The 27,634-nt window shown below is 37.8% G+C and overlaps 1 protein-coding gene across 2 annotated transcripts in view; it reads left to right on the top strand.

The window, feature by feature from the left end:
• The window catches only part of PRKN (parkin RBR E3 ubiquitin protein ligase), a 732,034-nt gene that overhangs the window by 591,696 nt on the left and 112,704 nt on the right, over positions 1–27,634 (top strand). For both annotated transcript variants that reach the window (XM_065631599.1, XM_065631600.1), the window contains exon 8: positions 17,877–17,938. In XM_065631599.1, the coding sequence (XP_065487671.1) occupies positions 17,877–17,938 (62 nt within the window). The remainder of the gene's footprint in view (positions 1–17,876; positions 17,939–27,634) is intronic.

Genomic DNA, 27,634 nt, shown 5'->3' with positions numbered 1-27,634 from the left:
TGAGTTCAGTACAGGCTCTACATAAACAGCAAGTGCTCCAGCATGCTGTGTGCACAGGTCAGGTTGCAAGGAACGTTGTACTCTTTATGCAACTCCAGAGTTTCACATCTGGGGTTTAGAGAAATCATTCTTCATATTTTTCAAATTCAGGTCTATAAGGCACATATGCAAAAGTGCTTTCTGTTTCCATTTCTCTTTGCTTTGATGAACAGAAAAGAAGCTGTAAATAACTTATACAATATATAGCAGAATACAGTGCCTTTGCAACTATTGTGTAGTTAAGGGTTAATTACACCACATTTTTCTCACCTTACCTAATGACATGCTTTGGAGATGGTGGAGAAATTCCACTGAACATCAGTCATTGCCTAGTGTCGAATTTCCAATCCTATGCCATTTCATCTGTCAGAAAATAAAATGATCCTTGTAATTTTCTTGTTATTGCATGGTCTTTGTAATGAAAATGACAAAGCTACTTATTACAGAGTAAATATAGTGCTCTTTGAGCAATATTTGCCCTTTAGGAGATGAAAAGGAGGAGGCTGATGGTAGTTTTCTTTGTTCTTCCTATTTGTTTGCTGTCTTGATCTTTCGTTCCTTCCTTGGTTTCAACTTTCAGATAAAAGCTTTTAGTTGTTCGTTTTCATGTATTAGTTTCTGATTATCAGATTTTTGTCCATTTTGTTTTCTTCCCTCATACCTCACACCACAGCTTGACTCCCACATCCTTAACTCCTTAGGGACAAGGTAAGTCATTTTGCGGTCTTGTCTGGTGACTGCTTTCTGGCAGGACGTGGCAAAGCACAGTGGTGAGTGATCCTGGGGCGGCAGCGAGGCCAGCCGTGCTGTGCTGTGCCGTGCCGTGTCAATGGGACATACCGTGCAGGTTCAGCCATGGCCCTGCGATCACCGGGGAAGTCCCAGTGCTGGGGCAAGCTGAGGTGGAGCCAGGAAGGCAAGTCAGGTTAATGGGGTACATGGCCGTGCCCCAGAGTTGGCCACAATGCTGCTGCAGTGATGCTCAGGTGCAAGAATGGAATGACAGCCTGATTTGGTTTACAGAGCTGAGTGTCAGCATGACACCGCAATTATTTTTGAGCGTGCTTTCCAGTAAGGCTTCTTAAGAAGGTGAGGTGGCATCGTTTGGAGCGTACAAGGGCAAAAACAGGCAGGATGTCACTGATCTGTCTTCTACTGCCTCATTTTTTTGGTATCTTGATTGGATGGCTCACTGAAAATATCATATGAGCACTAAGCAAAAGTCAAAAGGGCAATTAAGATCTTAGGAACTATTAAAAATGACAAAATGTTATTTCTCTGTGGTAAATCAAGAGTGCACCCTGCTCTGCACATATCAAGTGCAGTTTTGGTTCTGCTTGTACCAAATGCAGTTTTGGTTATTGCCTCTGAAAAAGAAAGTAGTTAATTATTGTTTACATAGGCCAGCAAAGTTGGCCAGAGATATGAAATAGTGTGTATATGATGAGAGGCTTATTCTTCTATTCTGACAAGAGACATCTGGATCAATTGTGGAGTTTTCTAAAATCATGAGAGGAATGGAAAACATTAACAGGAGTTTACCCATTCTAATTGTGTGAGAACTGGAGATAGCCGTACAACTACAAGGCAGCAGGTAGAAAGCAAACAAAGGAAGCTCACCCTCTGCAACTTAAAATTGTGGAACTTACTGCTTAAGGTTATTGTAGAGACCAAAGGTGTTCAGTGTTCCCAAAGTGACTAGATACATCAACAGAGTAGTCCCAAGAGTGGCAAGGGAAGGAGGTGATCTGGTTGCATTCTCTATCACCGAATGTCCCTAAACTGCAGTCTGCAGACAAGGATGATATACAGAGATATTTAACTATTTTCTTGTTTCTTGTGCTTTTCTCATAGCATCTCTTATTGGCCTGTGCCAGAGAAAAAGATACTGAGAGAGAGATGGATTTTTTGTTCAGTACATTTCTCTACAGTACCTACTGTTAGCTCCAGCTTCTCCCAAACCAAAGATATCTTTTCTTTCCCAGAACGAGGCTAAGGAGGGAGAGGAAGGAGGAAGAAACAGGGCTGGATGATTTCTACATTTCACACATTGTGGAGCTCAGTGTTGCATCTGTGTCACAAGTGTGTATTATGTCCAGCCGGTATTGTGGAGGGCACAATTCAACCCAGTGCTTTTTTGCTCTTGCTGACCTCTCGAAGATTATTTTCCCAGCTTTTTCTAGCAGACAATAATGCTAAGAGCAATGGTGCCACAATACTGTCAAACCTATTATTTTGTGGCCAATACAGATGGATTACTGAGACCCAACTTTGCAAGCAGTTAGCTTCTCAACTGTTTGGATGGAGGATTGGCTCAGCTGGGGAAAAAATGCAGGCAATTATTTCTAACACTGTGTTTCTTCTTTATCTAATGCACAATTTTCTGAAATACTGCTGTGTCTTTTATCAAGAAATAGAGGCTGGGTGGCTTGGAAAATCTAAGATAAGGAGTCTCTGAGGTAGGAGTAATTGGTTGTGGTAGATGGGACAAATTAGAACGGTGCTCAGCAGAATTGTTTACCGTACTGTGTACGTGCCACTTATTTCAGCCACTTCCACTGTGTTTTCTTTTGTCTCTATTTATTTTTTTATCTATTTAATATTGAGATAGTCACTGACATTAGCTTACTTTCCTACATGAGACTCTCCTGAACAACAAAGACACAAAGCATTAGCCTGAAACATAAAAATGTCACATGTCCTCTTAGGTTATGCACAGCCTGTCTTTGAATGTTAGCATTAACCTTCAGTTCCGTTGGATCTGTAGATACAAGACTGAAAAAATGCAAAATGACACTGGTGTATTTTTTTTATTGCAAATATTTATGTTTTTCTTTGGATTGTATTTTCCAGATACAGAGAGGAGTTAGGAACCTATTATTAGAGTTGTTGGAGATTCAGTTGATTAAGCACCTGTCACCTGAATCAGTTTTATATCACAGCTCTTCTAATTCAGTGGCCATTGCACAAAAAAAGTATCATCAGGCCTTTCAGTTATTTGCTTCCTTGATTTGTTATTGTCTCAGTGAAGGAGGATATAGTGCTAATGATCTCAAGTGTGCTGTGTTCTCGCAACCCACTCTCCATCAAATTCCAAAAGTAACAAAACATAAAAATAAACTAGATAATACTCCACAACCTTCGAAGGGGAACAATAAATAAATAGAGAAGGGAAAAAAGAGAGGGGGGAAAGGAGATGTGCATATACATACCAAAGAACTTGTTGCAGCAAAGTTAACTTTTGCGTTCGATGCCACAGACTGCTTGACAGCAGCCACGCTGTTGACTCTTTTATAATGACCGGAACAGGTGGGAGCAGAATTAAAATGGGGAAATGAATGAAAAACCCGTGAATATAGAACCTATTGGTTCTACAGTCATGCAACCACCACAATGGATTGCTGCATGAATGTAGCATCAACATGTCACAAGTTAGGCAAGGCAGACTTCTTGGCATAATCAGTGAAGCAGAGAAAAACCTCTCTGAATGAAAAGTGAGAGTTAGCTGTGAAAGCAGACATAGGAAAATGATCAGTGATAGCAATCTGTAGCCAAACATCAAAAATCCCACTTTGCTCTTTTTTTTTTCTCCTCCCCTGTTTCCCTCAATAGACATCCATCAAAATGCAATAGGATTTCTGCTGGCCAGTTTGTGTCTTGTAAATTGACAAGAGAGGAGAGAATCACTTTGCTCAGAATCCTTGCTAAACTACATGAAAACAGGATTTATGCTGCATGTAAACTGTGTAAATCCAGTCAGCTTTTAAGTGGAAACCAATTTTGTAGTGTGTAAGTATCATTGATTTGTTAATCTGACAATTTTTTTAAACAAGCTGATGTGGATTAGCTGGTTCTGACTGTATGTCTCCTACAAGTCATTTGAGTGCTGGATAGCTTGGTGAGTAAAGCACTAGAAATTAACCTTAGAGGCTCCTGCCTATAAATAAATCATTGATCCTTAAAAAAGAAACAGATAATCTCATTAGACATAGTTTTCTGGAGCCTGAGTCTAAATCCTGCCATACAGAATCATTTATCATAATTGACGATCTTTTTCTCGAAGCAGAGAGGAGCTAAGCTACAATAGAAAGCAAATCCTGCAGGAATTGGTACAGAAGAGCAGTATGAAGAATTTCCAACAGATTTGATGCTTAAGGGATGTTTTGTTTCCCCTCCAAATAATTCTAAGGGCTTTTAGCTTTTATGTATGCTTTTATAGCTGTATATCCAATAATTCTTAGTCAGAAAAAAAGGTGTCTCTAAAATTTCATGCATGATCGTATTCTGGAGCCAGACAGAAGTAAAAGGAATGAATTTCTGATCCATGACATAACAGACACAAGTGGAAAATGCATAGCAAGCAATGTAATATTGAAGGGCAGAAGTGATACAGAGTTCAGTACTTAACATATAAATGACTGCTCAGAGGTACTTTACAGAAAAAGTAGTTAACATGGTGTCAAAAGTGTACACGCAATGAGACCTAGTGTTGTTATTTTTTACAACTGCAACTCAGTGGTCTACTGAAATGAAGCAAAGTCAAGTGAGCATTTTAATGACATGAGAAAAAAAAACCAACCTGAACCTTATGGTTAGTTTCAATAACTTCACTTTCCATTCTGCAAAAGGAAGGAAAAACCAGAGGAGACTCTTGCCTGAGCTCTGTCTCTGTGTTACCAGGAAAAAGGGAGACTCTGTGCATGGGAGGGAGATGGGATTCCTGTGGGGACACCAGTTCTGACTTGGCTTTTCAGCCTGCTTAAGTGTTAGCATCAAGGTCAGAGACATTCCAGCCCTGATTTCTAGTGTCTGCATCAGCATTCATAGCACCGAGCTATGCAACTTTAGGATTGCACTAGGTATAAATTTTCATAAAGACTTTTTTGTTCACAGCGATACCCCATACCCAAGGTCAGGGGAGGCGGGAGGGAAACACATTTATCCCCCACAAACCCTCTGCAGTTGATCTCTATACCCTTGTGGGGTTTCATATGTGCAGTTACTAAGGCTGGAGATTTGCTCCTATACCTCTCTATTCTGGCTTCAGACTCACAGTTTAGTAACAGTGCACCATCGAAAGAATACAGAAAAAGGTGTAGCTGATGGAAAAAATGTGCATGCTCTAGATGTGGGAAGTAATTCAAATATTAGAAGAAATAGTGTCATATAGAATGTCCAATTTAATGAAGATATATTGGATTTGTGATAATGGAATTATTGTGAGTTAGACAAGACCAACTAATTACAAGGTGTAGCATATCTCTGTGTAAGGTGGTAAAGATAAAAGATGTATGCTGTTGCTCTGGATTAACTCGGATATTATTATTTGTGGCCATGTAAGTAAAGACTAGAAGGAATATCCTCTTGTGCAGTGTGGCAGCTGTTCTCTACTAAATTGCTAGCGTAATCTCATGAAATTGCTTGCACTAATTCACTTCAGCGTAGCGATGAGTCTGATGGCATAATGCTGAGCTGTGGGGGTTCCCTCCTGCCCTGTAGACAGGAAAGCAAATCCATTTTCCTCTGGGTTCCTAGTCCAGTGCAGCCACCAAGCTTGGGGTAAATTGTAACAGCCTTGGAAATTTATGGCCACGGTGCAAGCGCAGCATCCTTCTCTGACCCATTGAAAGGGCCTCTCCACCTAGCAAGGGCTGTGTTCTTTTGTGCACAAGGGACAAAGTTGAGTCAATTTGTGTATCAGCATGATGACTAACCAGAGCAGAATATTTTTCAATATTTTGCAGAAATCTGTGGCTATTTAGAACAGATATTCCTCCACCAGGTACAAATTGTTCAGTATTCCTTCACTGGTACTAGTGTACCAGTTTTATCCCTCCCGATTAAAGTGTTTATGCTGATTGATTAAAAAAACCCCCACACTGGACTGGATTTCAGCTGCACAGGAAAAATTATCAGGAATTGTTTTGCTATTCTCAATATTATTTTTGAAGTGTGACAGAAAGGGACGGATGTTAAAGTGGTTTGTTTATTTCATAAGCAAATAGTAAGTCGTGCACCATAAAAACAGATAAACCATCTTTGATGTTCATTGACAGATCCAAAGCAAAGCATTCTTTATGAGAAAATAGTGCATTGCTAATAAAGCGATCCCAACAGCAGAGCTTGTGCTGCTTAATTTGTTTCCATGGAGTAATATTATAATTCTGACATACTGAAAAATTGCCTCACAGAGGCTCATGTTGCATTTGTTGCTGAGTGCATCTTTGATATAACATTTGTTATTGTAGTGCTCGGGGTGTCTTCAGAGGAGCAATATTCCAAATGAACCTGGCTGTATTATCCCTTTAATGTAGAATAAAATTTTGCATTAAATTTTCAGCTTGTTTCAAAAGGGTTTCGCCAGCTATTTATTGCAAGTGGTCTGTTCAAGAACAGGACCAGTATATCTGTATAAAATCAGAAAAATCCTTAACTCTCTATCTTTGGGGAACCTCTCAGGTCATTCCAATTCTTTTCTGTTAGATGAACAGACAGCAGGAACTCTTGTATTTATGCCTGCCTGTCAGGTTTTTTTATAGTAGAAGCACGAATCACTGTTTGTAATGCAGGATTAGCCTGTCTCACACAATGTTATTAGAATTAGACTGACTAGAGAGTGATTTAATTTCTTTTTCTTCTGTATTTAACTTTGGTTTTCATCCCACACCAGCTTTTGCACTCCCAGGAACACTCTGCCTCTTATATTAGAGTAAATATTGAAGAACATACGTATTATTTGTCGGGATTTGCACAGACAAAAAATTAGAGCAGTATGTATTCCCCCCTCTGTGGGCTTCTGTGTTCTGTGCTGCCAGTCAAATACAAAATATTGTACTATGATGTCCTATTAGACCTTAAGACTGGAAGGACAGTTTGTATTGAACACAGGCCTTTTTCATAATTATGTTGCCTGCAGGGTTACCACCTGCCCTAATTTGATCTGATTAAGGTGAAATGCAAAACCGTCCTCATTTCACAAGTGGAACTATGCCATGTTCCCTGATGGAGAGCAATAAGATATGCATACATGTATCAGTGCTGTGAAAGAGGAAAAAAAATATTAGAATTAGGTAACAGTTAAGATTTCAACTGCATTATGATAGTGTAGGTCACTTTTAGACGCTTCAATCTTTAGTGTTCTGGAAGTGGTTCTCTGTCATAAAATCCCTATGAAAAAGAGAAAATCGTAGCTATTCATCCAGATATGTCTGTGCTATGTAATATATTCCATCGCTTTTTAAAATTCTTTTTTGGTTGGATGGGTTTATTGTCCATGAACATTTATTTTTAGAGTATCCTGGGCTTGCCTTGTAGTCTGAGTCATTTATGTAGCAATTTCAATATTTGTTTAAGCTCTCAGTGAAAGGCTCATGTTGAAGTCCTATAAATGCTGCACAGATTAAAGGAAAGGCGTTTTTTATATGCTGTTTATATAGAAGTACGTCATATCCCAGGAAAAAAAGAAATGCAAAAGTAGAAAGAAAAGCATTGCAGTTTCTGGGTCACTGAATATTATTTGTCATTTTCCTTTCTCCGACAGTAATTTTGTGCATGCTTATGCATGTGTGAGTAAGAGAGCGAGACCTACATGTGTGCATCTTGGGTTTTTTGTCAGATATTTTTTGAGCTTGTCATGTTGATTTTCCTGTATTGTGGACAGAAAATAACCTTTAAAAATTTCATTTGAATATCCTTGAACACTACTTTTGTAATTAAAGAGTTGGAAATCTGTTTGTTTTCTGGCACCTGGCCACACCTTCCTTGATGGTACAATGGCTTGTTCTACATTTCATAGCCTTGGTAAAATATAAGTGAGGTGGAAATTTATTGCAACATGAAGTGCTGAAACTGTTCCTTCTGTCTGTCATCCCCAAAATTAGAGGACAGTTTCCTTAATTTGACTTTTAAGGGGAAAGAAGAAATATTTACTCTCCACATCTGATTCTCAACACTTGGGCTTTACAATATACTTCTGTTATTAAGCCATCAGACGGAAAACGACTGTGTGAACTTTAGTCTAATTTCAGCTTAGAAACCTTTTAGCGTTTTCTATATTTCACGTTTAATTTTGGCATTCAGAAATGAAAATCTTCTAACAACTTGCCCTTCAGTAACTAGCAAATGGAATTCTTCTATAGTTATTTTTGCCTTGTGTTGGCTTTTATTCAGGGATAGTTGGATTTCCCTGGGAAGACAATCTTCTCTCTTATAAAGTCTCCACCACATGCTGAAAGCTCCTGACCTCTCACTTGCCTTCTCAAAAGTACTGATCATCATCAAAGGCCAGTGCCAGCATGAAGGTGGGAATTTGAGAGAACGGAGTTCGCTTTAGAGATTTCAACTACTTTTTGAATAAAAGATGAGAAAAACCTTTCATGAATTGAGCTGATTAAGCTAAAAACCTAGTATACACTGCAAGTGAGGAGCTCCTTTCAGCCCAGATCCCTGCAATGAGATTTTCACTACCAAGGTTTACATGGTGGAAAGTACTGAGTCTTCCAAAGAGAAGTTTAGAGCAGCTCTGTTGTGTCTTAAAAAAAAACCACAGCAGAACAAAACAAAACACACCTGGTTATGTAGCTGCCTTAGAGTTGCTGATTTTCTGACTCTTTGATGTTATGAAGAAACTGTAGGAGTAACTTCTGATAATTGAGAAGCATTTTATAACAACAAAAAACATTGTTTCTGTAAAATTTACTTTAATCGGGCAAAGTCAGTACTGGGAAGAAGGGAGTCTCCTTTTTATTTCTGCTTCTGTAGCTGCTGTATTTGAGCAGTTCAATTTCTCATTACAGATACAATGGATTTTGTTTTGCTGCATGAGTTTAGTATTCACTGACTTTACTGAGAGTTGCATGGGTGAATTTACACCTGTGATTTAAACTGGGTTATCAAGCTACCAGATGATACAGACTGTTAGTCAAATATGTTTGCGCTATTGCATGATGGCCCTGAAGTCTTAGTCTCTTAGGCAATAGTGGTTATTTTTCAGAAAATCTCCCCCCTCTGACAGACTCTTTCAACAGTTCCTCACATAGTGGTGCAGCATATACAGAAAGCTGCCAAAAATAACAAGCAGTGGCATGCTGGCATTGCGCAGCGCTCTACAACTCAGGCTTTGAATGCTGATGTGAGTCAACAGTACTTGTTTTTAAATATTGTTTTAAATATGCAAAAAGCAAGCAAGGATGCTGGTGCTAAACTAAAATGGCAGGTCAGTTTTTGTGCTGATATTTTCTGTTGTAAAGATTAAAAGAAAGACCCTAGCAGAAAATGGCTAATGTGGTTCATTACTTATAGTCATTTGGCTTTAAAGCGTCATTAAAATAACAGTGAGTAGCAGCACAGTGAAGGCCAGAGTTGTGTGCAATGAGAGAAAGCCAGACCAGCAGAATTTTCTCTAATCTGAGATGCTCTATTTGCTGCCAGTAGTCAAACTTTATGTGATCCTTTCCCAAGTCTGTTGCAGTCCCTTTGCAGAATTTTTGCACGAGTACTTCACGAGAGCAAAAATACCTTTTCTGTCTTTGAGTGTTCAGCTGGGCAACTAGCATCTCTGGTAACTGATCAGAACAGGACAAGGATTGTGTCCTGACAATCAAGCTTTCATGCAACTTACTTGAATATTAGCTTCAGCAGCCTTTTAGATAGCAAAAAAAATTGTATAGGTCTTTTTACTGACTTCAGCTGTCAGAAATCAATCAAGAAAAAAATAGCATAATACTGTTTGGCAGGGGTATTAATAAGGAGAAAATCGTATTTAAATTCAGATTATTTTTTTAAAGGCAAATAGATTTCTTATTGCAGATAAGGCTTTGAAAAAGGGGCACTTAAATATATTCTTTATTGGCACACAGTCTTTTTAACAAAGTATTTCATGTTGCGTACATAGCCAATTTTTTTGGTAGTATGAACATGTGTAAGCACTATTGACTTAATTGTTGCTGTGCTAGTTTGCTTGAGCTGAAGAACTGCCACAGCATTTGTAGTTTTAGAGAGACTTTTAAAGACTTACAGGAAAGACCTTCACTATGTCAACCTCTGGGTACGTAAAGCACATGCAAGTATTGCTTGTCCTCTTCTCTGGTTTAGCATTGCCCAACTGCAGAGCTGAGCTTTGCAGTCTAAATACATGCCTGCTGACTTTGAAAGGACGGAATTCAATACTTCTTGCTTTTGAAAGTGTCTCCTTTTATGTTTTTTTCCAAAGCAATCTATATTATTGAAATACTCTAACATGTCTCTTTTCCGACATTTATTTGTTTTGCCTTGCTATCCACTTACCTAAATTACTGTACAGAAAAATATCATCTGGAAACTCATGTCATTAAAATGGCATGACTACAAGTAAAGAACCCCATGTAATTTTTTACTTCACTTTTTTGTTTTGCTGAATATGTTATTTCTTACACCAAATGTAAAGTGGGCAGTACAAGATATTTGGGTACTAAAAGGTTGTCTCCCAGTTTGTAAATATACTGCTGACTGCAGTCAACATGTATTTACAAAAAATAAACCATCAGATGTTTTAGTGTGTCCAACAGGCTGAATGGTGCTTGTGGCATTTTGAAATATCTCTATAGCTAAGACATATTATACTTGTTGAGATAAGTTTTGATACATACAGGTGAGGCAGGGGAATAACCACTGTGGATCTGTTGAATAAAAAGTCATATAGTTTTCTGTCTTGGGGAAAAATGTTCCATGACTGAACCTACCCCAAACACAACAGATCATGAAAATAGGTATTGGAAGCAGAAGTATGAGTTAATGGGTCAGAAAATTTCAGTTTGCAAATGTGGCTCAAATGCATGATCAACATTGCAAATTCAGAAGGTAAATGAATGAGACCTTTTGTTAATAATAAATTGATAAGTAAACCTAGTGATTGCAAGCTGATTTCATGAGAGGGTTTTGAGTCTAATGTGTGATTCTATGATTAATGGCGGTTAGCAATAATTGATCTTTCAGATAAAGTCGTGTACCCCTGTGAATCCCCTGTATTTTAAGAGTTAGAGATGTAAGACTTAGGACATGAGATGATAAATTATTCACAGAATAGTTTTATCACCTTTCTTTCTTTAAAAATTCCCTCTTTCTTATACAAAGGATTATATCTGTAAGCAGAATGTAGGTCTAAAAATTAATGAAGCTTTAAGTTTGGTTATATAATAATAATACCCTTCTGTGAGATCTTGGAGAAAATATTACTGCATCTTTCACAATGCCCAAGCACAAGCAGTATTGCAAAGATGAGCTTATGTGCTTATATTCTGTAAATTACATACTTGTTATTCTTCGTCGTATCTTTTTCTCTTTTCAGTAGCATATTTATGCATTCCAGACACTCTGCTTAGTTTTGTCTTTGTTCATGTTCACATAACATCAAAAATGAGAAAAGGTCATCTGAAACATCAAAACATTTAATTAACACAAGCACAGTGAAGTCACTTCATACTTGGACATCATTGTCAGTTCCTATCAGAGTGACCACATTGTCACAAGCACAGGGTTACATTTCACTGGAAGAGACACAGACAGCAGAAAGGTGTATTTTTTGCACCAGTGTTCCAATTAGTTGAACAGGTTGGCAGAGACTGGGAAAATGACATAAAAACAAATGCACATTAATTGTGGGATTTCAAACGTATTAAATTTTCCGTGAAAGTCTAGCCCAACTCCCTCTTCTTGCTGCCCCATTACCATTCCTAGTGTTATCACACACAGTGCAGGGCTTTCTGTCATTCCTGCTCACTCAACAGAGTTGTCTGGGCCGGGCTGTGCAGTACCAAGTATTTGTACCTTGCCCACGGAGTCCCAGCTGCCGTGTCCCTCAGTAGATAGAAGGGTGACTGTGCTCTGGATGGATACTCAACCGTAACAAGCACCTGTGAGCTGCAGGCTTCCCTTGCCACCTTCCCTCACTGTATATGCACAGCAAGCCAGTGTACACTTGCCTAGATATATATATAATCTTTGCTATATTGCAAGTACTGCCTTTAGAGTGCTGCATTTCCAAACTTCTAGAATTATTTTTTTTAACATGGAACATTTTTCATATCTGTACTCCAGTCAAATACCATTCTATGTAGAGCTGTCAGGAAAAACAAAACAAAACAAAACACACATCCGTTTACTTTCTAAGCGTGAAGCGGTTATTCTCATGTATTTGAAACATTTTTCAGTTGCAAGCTCTGTTTTCCAATTAGCACTGTGGGAAGATATCCTTTGAAGGACAGTGACAGATATTCTTACATGATTATGCTCAGAGCTCACAAAAGAATATGTACTTTTCAGAATTAACAAGGGTTGATGCAGGCATAAATTTTAAGAGAGAGAAATGGAAATTACACTGTTTTCATAACGTCCATGCTCAGTTTGCATGGAGCTAAATATGATGGGAAAATTTACATGCTCAAAGTTAAGCATGTGTAGAAGTGATTGAGATTGCAGCTGTTGTGTGAAATTGAGCTCATCTAACCTTGAAAGTCTGAAAGTTACTTGTGTACATCTTAGCTAGTCACCTTAGTCTCCTCAGTTAATGGAGATAAGTGATACCTTTTTGGGGGCCTGTCTCAGACAACAAGAATTACCCTGTGAAGCTGTGTATTTCCTTCTATTGACTGAAAGAGAAGTGTGCGATGAATATATTAGACTCATGTAGCTGATATTTAGATGCTTAAATTCAGTGAATTGAATCTCACCCAACTTTACCATTTGGGAAATGATGAAATTTAAAATGCAAAGCAGGAAATAATGCTACAAACGTATGGTGGAAGATAAGATGTAGCACACAATCCTACAGTAGAGATATATATGCTTGTAACTACAGTCAATGAAGATGTTGTATGATTTTCTATGATTCTCTGAGGCTAAAATTCAGCCACAGCCAGGAGCCGCTGGGGGCATTGGGGCAGCCCCAGACCAGGGCACTGGGCACCCCCCTGAGGATGGGGACAGGCCAAGGCTGGGACATGGGCCCAGGGGTGGGCCTGGCTCGGAGGGGCCCATGGCTGGGCAGAGCTGTGGGGAGCTGGAGGCCGGCCCTGCTGCAGCATCACTGGGGCAGGGGCTGATGGCCCCGGGGGCTGACATGGGGTTCTGGGCTGTGGGGAGCCCTGGGGGGCCGGCCAGGGACAGTCAGGGCTGGTGGTGCCATCAGGGCCCTGGCACTTGCGTTGGTTCTCAATGAACTCTATTTGTAACGGCAGTCATTTTTTTGCTTATGTTTTGCCGGTTTATGCAATATTAAAGCGTTGATTTAATTTTTCCTTTGCCTTCTCACTGGAGAACATAAATCATACAAAGTGATAATTTTAAGCAAAAACAAAACCAGAAGCTAATTCTGTCTGAGAAAAAAATATGTGAAGACTTGGGTAATTAAATTGATAGCAGTTAGAAGCATAGTTTAATTACAAGTGTAGCTAAAAATGTGTTGTTCAGACCAGTTGAAATCAGGGGATTTATTATGTTAGGAGACATTAAACTGTCCTTCATAAATTTTGCTTCTTTATTCTTCTATTGGAGATAAATATACTTCTATGTACATATTTTAAATGTCTTTATATCTTTATGAAGAGAATACCACAATGTAAATTGTAAATTTACAGTTGCAAATTCCTATGACTTTGAATGTACCTTTCATTCGTAAGTGCAGCATTTGGAATTAAATAATAAAGCAATATGAGAATCAAGCAACAGCAAAATTATTCAAACAAGTAGTATGCTTCAATTTTATTTAAGTAATAAATGCTTAAATATAAGCAAAGGAATTACCTATGGTGAGTTTATAAAGCTGCTGCTGCTTTGAACTGGGTATCATCCCTTCATAACTTAGTTTTCTGCTTAGGTTCAGGCTTGTTCCTAAGACACTTCTGTTTTATGGGTCGTATTGCTTTGAGGTCATTGGAGCTATGTCAGAGGAAGAAATTGGTATAAAAATACTAAAGATTTGCATCAATGTTACATTTCTTACATCTTGCTCTGCCTTCACAGTTAGCAAAAATCTGTAACAGTCATAGTCAAGAACATGTTTAAATGTCAGTTGAAAGAGTTGAAAGAACTAATAAACAATTTAGCTGCCATTTTATCAGTCTGCTGATGTTCTCAGTCCCAAGTTTTGGCTTCTGATTAAAGGCAAATGTCCATGCTTTTGCGTCATTTCCTTTTACGTGTAATTGTTACGGATTTATTTAATATTCCAATGGTTTGGTTTGTGTCTGTGGAAATTTCATGTCTGCCTGTATTTTTCCAAGTAATAATTGGGAAGAAGGAAATGGTTAGTTTCAATAATTGTTGAGACCATTGATTATAAGGGTTTCTGTACTACAGAGGGCATAAAAACTGATCCTCAAGGCATTCTACACAAAATAGAAGAAATCTGTAAAGTGTGGATTATTTACTTCATGTGGCATGCACTAGCTGCACATCAGAGACTTAGAAAATACATTTTTATTTTAATCATTGCTGTGCACAGTTTACCAGGGAACCATTTGGGTGCTGTACTCGTAATAATTTTCATGTTGCCATGTGTGTTTGCATATACATTCATATGTTCATGAAAGTATGGGTAGTTTTGTGGGTCAGGTGACAAATAGCTCTTAATGCTTTTCTGCAGAATAGGTATTTTTAAATCTCTTTTTATTTATGGAATGGTTAAGGGTCTATAACCTTGGTCTCTAGTCACAGCACAAGAATTTAACATCATCCAAGACTTTTTCAAAACTCCAGATACTTGGTAAAAATGGGTCCCAGTGCTGGAGCATGCTTTGCAAAGGTCTGCCTACAGAACAGAAGAAATTATAGTAGAAATAGGAAATATCAGAAATACATCCAGAAATATCCAAAAAAAAGGAAGATGTTTCCATTTTTTTGTTGTTTTCCAAGTTTCTTCTTTATTTCCATTTTTTCATCAAATTATTGTTTGACAAGAATAATTTCAGTTGTTTCCTCAAATTAGTGCTTCTGCAATGTGAAAATCTGAAAGGACTTCTTACAGACAGCAGACTGTTTAAGTGTGTCAGTATAATTCAGTGTTGCACACGTTTGACTTCTCCAAACTCATTGTTGCTGGAAAGCATCATGCCAACAGTGACATGACTTTTAAGCTCTCTCTTCTCCTTCTTTGCTAGTAACTTCAGGATCTCTTGCATAATCAGATTTCAAGATCTAGTGAAAGTCTGGACTATGAAAAGGTTGAAAACTACATTGGGCACGCCTCTGAAAAATAGCTTATACAAAATATTGTATTGGAAAAAGGACGCAACAGTGGACAACTAGTAACACTTAAGCATATACATGTATATATATGCATATATATATATATCTTCATACTTTTACACATTTTTTACAAACAAAGATCTTTCGTTTCAAAGCGTCTATAGTCTCTAGCATGGAAGAAAGACAGAATGCCTGTAAGCAGTTCCCATAAGGGAGACTGTATAAATTATGGATGAGGGAAGAATGGGATGGATTTCTGGGAGAAATAGGCATACAGGAAATATGATTTCAAGGAGAATGGAAAGAGAAAAAAGTTCTTGCTAGGCAAGAAAAAGTAAACTTTCCAATCTTAAGGGATTTAGTGAATAATAAATTGAAAGGATAAGAATGAAGAAAGAAATGGTTCATTGAAGAAGCAGCTGTAGAGGCTGCAAAAAGCAGAGACAAGCAGAAAGCACTTTAGTTGGTGTTACAAAGCTAAAAAACATCTGTTAAAGATTAACATGCAGTATTACATGAAATCATAATTATTCTCTACACTTAGAAATTTCTATAGTAATATACAAACAATGCAGATATTTTCAGGGAAAATTACACATGGAAAAAAAATTAATAATTGCATAAGGGCTTGAGGGTAAGAGAGAGGAACCACCATGCTTTATGCAGTGAGTTCTGATTGATGCGAAACACAGAGAAGTCAACAGCTCTGGACTACAAGTCAGGCCTCAGGTCAAGAAGTTAGACAGTGAGAGCTGGTACATTCAGGGTTTGGATGACCTGGAAGATGGAGATGTAAATCCCAGTGAAAAAGGACAGAAAAATACTGCATATCAGTGGTTCTGTGGTGGAAGCAGTAAGGACAACTTTAAGTAAATTTAGAACAAAAACCAGAATAAACAGTGAGAGTCTAAGCATGGAAGAAATGAGGAGAGAAAAATTAAAGGTGAAACAGGGGTTGTGTTCATGGAAGTTGAGGAGAATAAAAACTCATTAAGAAAGAATCAATTGGAGCTAAAACTCACAAATTCAAATACGTGAATATCCTTGTGCCTGAGAGGAGGGAAGAGGTGGGTGGAAAGAAGCATATGAGAATATCATAGGTTTTATTAAATGGGGATAAATATTAATATTTAATGAGAGGCAAGCCATTAATAGATAATTCTTACCATATGCTTAAACCTTGGCCACCTTAATCCTTGGCTACCTTTAAAAGGGTTTGGTGATGAAGTTGCATTTATAGAATCGTAGAATCATAGAATCATTTCAGTTGGAAGAAACCCTCAGGATCACTAAGCCCAACCATAACCTAACTCTAGCAGTAGTGATGCATTCTCCACCTGTACCTCCTCTGAATGGAGATAAAGCATTCACCAGCAAGAAGCTGATTTGAATTTCATTTAAATCAGTCCCCTAAATAGAAAAAGTTATACCAGCAGAAGACTTGTACTAGTATAATTGTATCTATAGTAGGGGGGTTGCCTTTTTTAGTTACGTTGCTTCCAAGTATAAAGGCTTTTGCCTTTGTATGCCTAAGATAGCTACGCCAACAGAAGTTGTGAGTGTAGGTCGTGCCTCTCTGGGTTTCAGTGAAGCCACAGTGCTGATGGAGATTTCCTGACGACTGTCTCCAATTCATTTGCATCCTTTTAACGGCAGTCATTAAGAGTGAGAGGTAACTATTTGTAGTTGCATCAGCAGAAAAACAGATTGATAAAAATCATCATTCCTCTCATGTTCTGGGGAGAACCATGCTCTTAAATCACTTTAAGGAATTTTCTCTGTTTGCAAGCAGATACTTCTGTTTATGGTAAGAAGAATAAAGCCCAGGTTGCTTTCAAATTCTGCACTTCTATTCCCTGCCAGAAATGAGTCCAGTAGTGTACAAAAGTGAGTAGCAGCCTTGGATTTCATCTCCAGGAAGGTAATCACAGTCTGAAAAGTTCAGTAAAGTGCACGGCATCTAGCAAGATGTGTTCTTTCTTACTGGCTGGTACAGATGGGAAAGTCTGTAGCAGTTGAACATTAATATGATTGCAGAGTTCTGGCAAATCGCTCCCCTGCCTGCATAGTTGGTTTGTGTATTACACCTGTGAGTGACAACTACATATTTCTGAAATGGGTCATATTTGTGACAGCCAAAATTAAAGTGATCTGTGGAGCCTATGAAATCCTCCAGGGAATCAGGGAAAGCCTGTATTACACTTAGAAATGAGTCCAAAGCTGGTGTGTGAATCGGAATTCAGCTTTGGCCAGCTCCAAGGTTTTAATGTGAGATCCTCTTTTAACAGGCTTTTTGGCTTACATGAAGGGACTGACGGTATCTGGCAGACAGTGCTGCCCTTTTCATCTTGCTTTTGTTTGTAGTCCTTTGGGTAAAGGGCTAAAATATTTGGAATATAACCTTTCTAAGCATTCTTGGTAGCATGCTCGGAAATGTGGAAGGATTATTTGATAGATGGTTTTCAGCATTCTGGTGCCCGCAGAACCATGGCTAATCTTTCTAATCTTCTTTATCTAAGGTAATCTGTATATTCTATCCTCTCTGCATCCATGTATCTTATGCTAAAACTGAGCCGACAGGAAGCTCTGAAATGCCTATTTTTGTTTCATTCCAACAGCTGGCTGTCCAGACTCCTTGATTAAAGAGCTTCATCACTTCAGGATTCTAGGAGAAGAACAGGTGAGTTAGCATCTCAAAGGTAGCATCTTAACGTCATGAAAGATAGACACTAATGAGACAGTTTCGTCTCTCTCCAGGGAGGCAGAGTGTATCTCATGACCCCCAATGACCTGAAATGTGGGGGAAAAAAACACACAGGAGATATACGTAAGAATTTTTTTTTCATTCTATCCATCAGCCTTGACAGGTTATTAATTGGTACATCTGCTATCTGCCACAGCTTTTCAGCTTTCAACTACAGCAGTAAACAGCCTCTCTAAAACAGCAGATAGATAAACAATCTGACTAAGGGATTGGTACTTACAGCTACTCATGATATTATCCATCTCTTTTTGTGGCCTTTTTTCTCTTTTAAAGGTGTGTTTCTCATTCATACTTACAGGTGTGCTTTGCACTCAGAAAACTATTTCTGTAGAGGGATGTTAGGAAAGCAGAAGTGAAGTATGCTTTACAGTACTCATAAGATGGTCGTAGTTGTTATTTTGTCAATAATGAAATTAATGTAGAGACATATTGAGAAAATAGCCTTAAATTTTGAGAGAGAAGTTGAGTTTTCAAATGCTCAAAGCTACAGCAATTCAAGTTGTCTTTGTCTCTGAAGTATCTCTCCTAATATACTGGGTACAAAGCCTATCTGCCTGACGTAGAGTTGCAGGTACTAGGAACCGAGAGCCTTGAAAGCTCAGCATTAGTGTGTTGTACATGAGAATATCTGTGTCTTTTAATGCGTCTTTTAATCTTGCATGAAGGGACTTGCACAAGATTATATGAAGGCTGTGACAGAGGTAGGAACAGCTCCTGGAAAGTTAATTCAAAGTCTGGTTTCTTAGTTTTTAGTTCATATTATATTGTCGAGAACACCCTGTTGCTTCTCCTTTCCCTGTCACTGTCCCTTTTTTTATTACAGTTAGGGCTGCTGGTACATTTTCTAGACTTTCAGTTTTCCTCCACAAGGCCCCCGCTTCGGTTGTTCTGGAAATTCAAAAGCCAAATTCCTCAGAGACTGAGCTTTTCCTCAGCAAGAAGGAAGTATGAAGGGAAGTGTGGGAGAATTTGTCTGACAGAAATCAAAAAAAAAAAAAAAGACAAAGACAGAAAACAGACTGGGCCAAAGGAGATACTAGAAGCAGTAATCTAGTGAGATTGCGCATTTAGGGAGAGGAAATAAAAGAAATTATGACCAGGACTGATGGGGCCAAGAGACAGGTTAGAGCCAACTGACAAATGGAGGGCAGAGTGAGATGAAGGTTTGGAACGCTGGGGAGATGATGCTGGCTGGTGAAGGAAGAGGGAGTAGAAACCAGAATGGTGGGGATAAGGGCCTGACAAGGAGCTGGGACCAAGGACTGGAAGGGAATGACCCAATATGGAAATTTGCTAAAGAGACTGGTAAAGAAAGGAAGATCTGTACTATAAGGAGCTGCACAACGAGGTCAAGCTACGCAGAGTGGGAGGAGTGGGACAAAAGGAGAGACTTGAAGAAAAAGTCAGGAACAGCTAAACCAAGAGACCGTGAGTATGAAGGAGAGGGCTGAACCAGACAGATTTTGATTGCTCTACTGGCAGAGCTCTGAGGATGGATTGTAGACCTCAGCCTTACTAATGACTGTTAACAGAAAAACGTAATTTGATGGACTACTTTTTTTTGTTTGTTTGCTTTTTAGAAAACAAAGTGGTAAAAATAAAAATGAAGGCTGAAAGAGCTAAGAGTGCAAATGAAGAATTCAGACGTTAGGAAATGTTACATTTAAGATTGTTTATGTAATCGTAATACTTACTTTCTTTGTTGCACTCACCTACCCTTACACCTTTGCACTAAGAAAGTATTAACTTATATGATATACAAACTTCACAATTGGGATGATGTAAAGCACAAGGAACCACAAAAGACAAGATAATTCATTTCTGTCGTATGATAACAGAAGTCTTGAAGAGAGTAGTAAAGTTTGATAAGGAAAGCCTCTCTAATCAAATAAATACAGTATTTTTGCCACTTGAAATATTTTTGGTATTATTTTGGATTTTCATAATGAAATTACTCCTTTCTGTATTGAATACCCTTAAAGAGATGAGAAACTTTTGTCATCATGCATTAGGAGCATAAAACTATGCAGCTAGAAAGTTGTTTTGCAGGATGGGTCTGACCTATAAATATTTTCCTTTCTCTGAAACTGGCTACACTAACAGGTTATTCAGATACAGTGGTCTAAACTAATATACTGTGGTCTAAACTAATGTCTTTGAATTAGTGAACGTTGCCATGAGGCTTGAATTATTCCACAAACTCGTATATACAAGTACAAAGAATATTGGAATTATATTCTGTCCCTACAAAAGCATTGTTATCATGAGTCTACTAATGACTACAGTAGTTCACGCTTGAAGTTGGCACGCACTTCAATACTTAGGGAGAAGTTGGTGCAAAACCAAGGTAAAAAAAAAAAAGAAAAAATCAAATACATAAAAATGAAGAAAGTAATTTCAGACAAAATTGTTATTCACATGGCTATCATTTCTTATATTTATTTAGTTATATATTTGTTTTTTGAAAATATCTAAAGTATCTCTTTTTCTGTCAACATGCATGCTAGATAGAAAAAAAAAATATAACACCGTTTTATTCAGACTGCTTAAAATTTTGGTATTATCAACCAACATATATTTTCTTCCGCTCCAAGCAACAGTCAAAGAATAATAGGGGCATGCTACTGCTTCATCTTGATTTATTTTTAAAATGCTTATGTACTTAAGGCTAGATTATAAAAGCAGAATGCACTATTGTGATAATCTGTTTTGATCTCCTTTAGAATACACATTACATGACTTTCTTGGATTAATTCTTGTTTAAACTGGAGTATATTGCCTCAAAAAACATCCATTCTTTGTTTACAAATCACTTGCAGACATTAGATCCTATTATACCTCTCAGTAGCGAAAGATAAAAAATTCCCAGCCTCTTTTCTTTCTACCACTCCAGCAGCACCAGCATGTTCCCTACATTGCATATTTCCCATTCCTCAGTGTCCTTTACATTTCCAATTCCCTTTGTCCTGTCACAAGGCAATAGGTTATCATCATAATAAAGAATGGCTTCAACCTATGAATGCAACTCAGGAAAAGCCACCATACCCCTGAAACAGGACTGAAAAAATTGCTTATACAGCAAAAGGGAGTCTGTTAGTTAGACTGTCAGCTAAATATGTTTCAGACAGAATGAAGGAACCTTTCTGTTTGAAGTGGATATTCCCATTGGAACTCATGGGTTCCAGTTAAACCAGTGGCTGCCCAATAAGGAATAGAATTTTCCTTCTAGAGATTTCTGTTTATTCATCTAAGAGTTGCCTTAATGCTTTTGGACATGGATGGACACAGCTCAGATTCAGCTCATGATCCATCACACTGTTTCCCCAACAGAAATCCTGTTTTGTAGTTGTGGGTAATAGTTTGGTCCTAGAAAAATAACTTTACATGTGACTGTTCTGAAAAGTTGTTTGCTTAAACTCAGTTTACCAACTGTTCAGATACCCTTGTAGCAGAAACTTAAGCATCAATGTTACATATTCATTAGTTCCTCTTCTCAAATTGTTACAAGCTTTATCACTGATGTTCTATGTTCTTGGTATTCTTCTAAGTCACTGATAAAAATTTTAGATGGCATAAGGCCAAGAATCAATACCTTCTGGACCTTTTTGGAAACACCTGCTTAATAATGATTGCCTATTTACAGTTACATTTTACTTATATTATAGTCATGCCAGATAGCTAAGTTTTCATCTTCTTAATATATGGCATGTTAATTTTGTATCACTCTAGATAATTAATCAAAATGCCAGGTGGCAGCAAGAGAAGTGCCTTAAAGAAGTCTGCTTCATCAACTCTCTTACCTTTATCAACCAAATTTCAGTCAAATTAAAATCAAGCAACTATTCCTAATACAAAACCCTGGCCTCTACTTTTTGTTTATCGAGTATTTGTTTCCTGTAAATACTGACCAGATATCTGTTTTGTTGATGTCTTTTAAGAGAGGTTTTGTGCGGCTTACAGGATCAAAGCACTCGGAGATGTGTCTGCCTGTCTATCTGACTATCCAAGTGAATGTTTCTTTATCTAAACCTAAGCACTGAAGGAAAACTAATACTGAGAAAAAAAGACTTTGTGTTTAACTTGAAGTGTGAAGAGTTGCTAATTCATCTAATATTTCCTAAAAGGAGTTGTAGAATAACAAAACAGTTCTTCAAACAGTCAGACTTCTCAGTAGTCTCCTGGACAAGGAAAACTCCCATGTTTTCTGTTCCCTCAGGAATGTACATTATGGGAAATTTCGTTTCAGCTGGCAAGTCTATCTTTCAAGGTTTAGTTGGTCGCAACAAGATATTTTTTAAAGAGCATATTGTTTTTAGACTTCATGGAAAGAGGTCTCATATTCTTTGTGTTGAAATAGAAGAGTGCAAGCTTCCTTGGTACATGATACGCATTGTGGATACCTAACTTACCACATAAAACCAGCTTCCAAAGTAATTGGCATAATATGCAACACAAATGCGTCTAGCAACAGATTGCTACCCAACTTGATAGTTGATGCTTTGAGATGCTGCCAGGGAGTCTGACCTAGAAAAGTCTCTAAAAGCATTTTTGACAGGTTTGGTTTGGACTTCATTTTCACAGACTCTCCTGGTGCACAAAGGTCTCTAGGAGGCAAGGAGGTTCTCCTGGATGTGCAGCCCCAGGAAGGGGAAAAACTGAAGCTTTCTGTCTTTAGCTCTGTCAAGCTTTTTCTTGCAATTTGCTCTCACTGTTCATAATCCATCTTTTCCCCCTAGCATAATGGATGCAGTCCAACCTGCTGCCTAACTGCTTCAGTTCACAGGTACCTGAGATGCACTCAGGATTGGAATGAAAGATTTATTGAAAAGTAGCACAATATAAGAAAGTTAGTCTCCTGCAGTAGCCATTTGCCCTGTCAGGCTGGCTGTCTCTGCAAGTAAATGCAAATGGTTCTACAAGTGGTGATAATACAAGCTGCTTACAGAAATATGTTAAAGATGCACAAAATATGGGCTCTGTCCAAATACAGTGGAAGGCAGGTAATTCAACAAGCTAGTGCCAGAGAAAGCAGAGAGAATGCTTTAATTCAGACCTAAACACTACAATATACCAACATAGCAAAATGACTTGCAGTGAACTGTTACGGAGTCTCCCTAATGACTCTCTGAGAAACTTCCTTCTTCTCCCCAAAGTAATAAAAATATCTTGTTTAATTGTTTAAATGGAATATTGTGATTCATGAATAAAATAGCTACATCTGAGGGTTGAAGGGAAAGCAAGTAACACAAGAACAAGCAATCTGCTGCTGTACCTGAGTGCCCCCAACAGGTCACAGCACAGATGAAGCCAGTGACATGCTGGTGGCAGGAAAAGAAGCTGCCGAGTAATGTATAGCTGCTCTTCCCTGCTATATCATCTGATCTGACAACTTTGCAGAATGTATTGGCCAGTTTCTTGATGTTTTGACAGCAGTATGATCAATTTTAACAGATCTCTCCTATCAGCTGCTACTGCAACTCATATCGCTGCTCACTTTTTCTTTAGAAATGTTGTGGGCACTTATATCCCTGGAATCTGAACAAGCATGGGGGCGCTCCTTTTTGGAGTACTCCTTTGTTTTTTCCACATTTCCTTGCCAGTTGGGGAAAACTTATGCAAAAGAATACCCTATTTTCAAAATCTGCAGATGCACATTCACCATGCTAGTCAAAGGTAGTGTGGGCCTGTGTGAAGTTTTTCTGTGAGCTGAAACTTTAGGAGATATGGAAACCTAGTATTAAAAGAATGCAGTGTGGATAGAAATCCTTTAACATTAATCGAGGTTTTAAAGGAATTTGTATACAATACATGAGTGTGGCAAGGGGAAATTCTTTTTGATTTTTTTTTTTTTGCTTGCAATACTTGCTAGAGGAATTTTTTTAAAGTATATGCTACAGAATATTAATGTAAAGTCAGTCTTAAACTAATTGACACATATTTACCCATTCAGGCAGAAGTAATGTCATGTGACAATTCTAATTAATCAGCTGAGTTTAGTGCAGGAAACTGTCAAATATGATAAACAAGGTGCTTCTGAAATATTTGTGGGTCAAGATTTTTTGATAACTACTTTCGTAAAAAATGTAAGTTACCTCTCGATAATTCACATGCAGTTAAAAAAAAAAAAAAAAAGAATAAATTTTCACTAAATTTCTCCAGTTCATAGTTACTAAACAAAAGTGATTTTGTTAGTATTCTCAGATCGGTATCTTTACACATATACTTCCTTACAGCTCTGTGCTTTCCCACCCAGTCCCCTGGCTTCAGCTGCTACTCAGTGTCAGTGATACCTACATACATCTCCCAGTTTCTTCCACTTTTCTAATGTCTCATTTCTGTCCATCTCATTTGGCTCACCTTTTGAATTTGTCATCACCATCCTCTCTCTCTCTCTCTCTCTCTAAAATTGAGCTACTTCACTTAACTCCTGATCCTCTTTACAACAGCTTTTTTATAGCTAGAACTACACAACAAACTTTACAGATTTGCAATTTGATATGGCCAGGGATTTGCTTCTCTTTTCTTCCTGTGCTATGTCTGCTTTTAATGTCTCCTAACCACCTTATTCTCTGACTTCAGAGGTAATTGGAGTTCCTCAGATTTGTCTCTCCTGGATTATCAGAACTTTACTCTCTTTGAGTTTTTGCCATAGGCAGGGAATCTCTGCTTTCTTACTGCCTTTTTAAGTTGTTGTCTGTGCACCAGCCAAATACAAGTAATTTTTTTTCTTTTTGGTTTCACAGCTGAAATAAAAATAGGGAGTAAGAAAGGAGAAAGTACGTGTGATCAAAACTAATTTAAAGGATATTCTTCTCCTGTCAAAACCAAAAAATATGTCATTTTTTGTTGGACCCAAATTTTCATTTGTTTACCTGTCTGTAAAGACTATCAATAAAAAACTTGAGTTTTTCTTAAAACAGAGGAATTATCTTCTGCCCAGCTTTTATTAAATTCAGAGAGAAAATTTGAACCCCAGTGTTCAGGGTCTCAGGTGGATGCAGAAGATGGGACTGCTTCTATCTCATGGATGACTTTGATCTGCTTTCATGGAATATCCATGTATTCACCCTTGTGACCTGAGAAGTGGAATTTCTGGGAGCCAGGATCTACTTCAGTGAATCTTTATTTGTAAATACAGTGCCAAGCCATACACTGTGCTTAGTCCACTTTCTTCATTGCATCATATTGCCTCTCATATATTCAATTTGATTTCCAATATAACATGCTCCAGTATACTCTCTTCTCAATATTCTTTATTTTCTATTTTCATACTCCTCACCTTGTGCTTTCTTTCAGATCATTCTGCAAACTGCAGCCTTTCCCACTTTCTACTCCTGTTTGATTTCGTCCATGAATTGTGTTGCATTGGTCCAGTCAGGGGTTTCTTACCTAAATATTTTGTTGAGACTGCCTTAGTCAATTTTACATGACTTTCCAAAGTTGGGTAAATTGTAGCCCTCTAGAATATAGTTCTCTTTCTGGTCTCCTATGTGGTGCTCTTGTGGAAACAACAAAGAGCTGGTGCTCTGAACTTGCTCTTCCTATCCTACCAATGGCCAGAAGATGAACCCAGTAACTCAGGAAAAATAAAGTAAGGATGCTCCATGGAGAGCCATGTCAGTCCATCTCTTTTTAATCTATATTTTAAATGGCACTTTTGTAAGTATTTTTACTAGTCCAGTGAGTACTAAGGAGTTTGTACTTCAAGTTGCCTAATTACATTACAGAACTAATTCTTGTGGGTTTTGTATGTGTATTATACACATAAATAAAATGCTTAGTCTACATTATGGACTAATAGCCTCCACAATCTAATTTTGAAACACGCAGATGGTTATTTGATTTATAGGAGCAGTAAAAACAATCTGACTCCAGAAAGTAGATTTTCTTTCCTCTGAGACCGTTACATGCAGTTAAAAGAAACAAGTAATTGAATTACCTTTCAGAGATTAGAAATTTTGGCTTTACATTTACTGTTAAACTTTTGTCCTCTACTGGGCAGATACTTTTAGGTGTGAGGGGAAAAAACCAAACCAAAACAAAATACAAAACTCTGCCCAAAGTGTAAATGCAAAATTAAAATAGCACAAGGCAGGGGGGATTGGAATAGAAGATCTTTTAAGGCCCCTTCCAACCTAAACTATTCTGTGATATTAAAGCATAACTTGTAAATTAAATAACATGGCACAGAATAATTGTGTTCACAAAGTGTATTTTGCAAGAGTTTTGTGCATCCAGGTTCATTTCGGTTTTGTATCTGAATCTCAGTGTAAAGACTGCAATCCATAGTTAAACCTGTTTTATTCCTGTGTTAGCCCAATTATTTTATCTATATAACCCTTGATTAGCAACATCAAATGATTGAATTTCCACTGGTTGAAAACCCAGTACCATTCTAAGACTCAAGTGTAACCATTCCAGTCTGGGAAGTGGGGAGCAGGGAATAAATGGTTACAGTTATCCAGCGTCTGTGTCTATGTGATACTATATTTTTTGGTCATTCATAAAAATCATTTCTAAAGGCCCTGACAAGTCTTTATGAGAAAAGATTGCAGAAAAGAACTTCATTATAATGTGGTTGAAATACCATAAGTAGAGCTGGGAATGTTTTCCACTCAAAACGTTATTCCACAAAAAGTATAGATTTGGGTTGACTGGGACAATTCACAAACTGAGGGGAAAGTTCACAACAGGATTCATGTTTCTGAGAAAAAAAAATAATTAAGAAAGTGTTCTTCATGTACCTTTAGCCATCTTAACACCATTGATTTGGAGTAAATCACATTTTTAAAGTATCTTTTTTTTTCAAATAAGCATTGAAATACATGGTTCTATGCTGAATCCAGCAACTATTTACTTACCTGTGTTTCTGAGGACCTTATTACAGTACCGTATAAATGCCTAACATGCTTTGCTCAAAAGCTGCTTTCTAGCAGCAGTAGACAGCTGGTGATTTCTGTGTAATTTTATGCCGCACATTACCATAGCATTTGATGTCCTCATGACTATTAATGGACTTTGCCTCTTAACACTACAGTGAAATCAGCGAGTATCATTCTGCCTCTTTACAAATGGGGAACTGATGAGAAGCACAGATTAAGTGACTTACGTGAAAACCACAGGAAGGCTGTGCTGCTGCCAGGAATTGAAATCAGGTGCCATGAATGCCAGTTCAGTCAAGTTACCCATATATTAAACTTTCAAAGAGGTTTTCCGTAAAAATAATTGGAGATATTTTTCCTCCCTGTAGCATGCAGTACCATTTTACACATGATAAGTGCATGTCTAAATAGGAGGCACTTTGATAATAGTGATAGATATTGTGAAATATTCTGAATATACAGAAGAGTTAGATTAATCTTTTAATGACAGCTCTTTATGTGTTATATATCTAGCCTAAGTTAGGTTTCTCAGCTTCAGCTATAGCACTTCCACAGAATGATTCATCCTACCTATCTTAGACATCACATGTAAGTCAGGATAAATTATTTTTTTGGGATCTTGTTTCTTCTCATTTGATATATTTAGAGCCTATATGACTTGTTCGGGTTAGATGTTTAATTTGTAAACAGCTAAAATTGTGTGAGGTGGTTCACAGTCTAAGCTATTTAG

This window comes from Caloenas nicobarica, chromosome 3, assembly GCF_036013445.1.
Source record: "Caloenas nicobarica isolate bCalNic1 chromosome 3, bCalNic1.hap1, whole genome shotgun sequence".
NCBI classification, from domain to species: Eukaryota; Metazoa; Chordata; class Aves; order Columbiformes; family Columbidae; genus Caloenas; species Caloenas nicobarica.
Note: the sequence above shows the minus strand (reverse complement) of the source record. Positions and strands in the feature narration are given on the sequence as shown.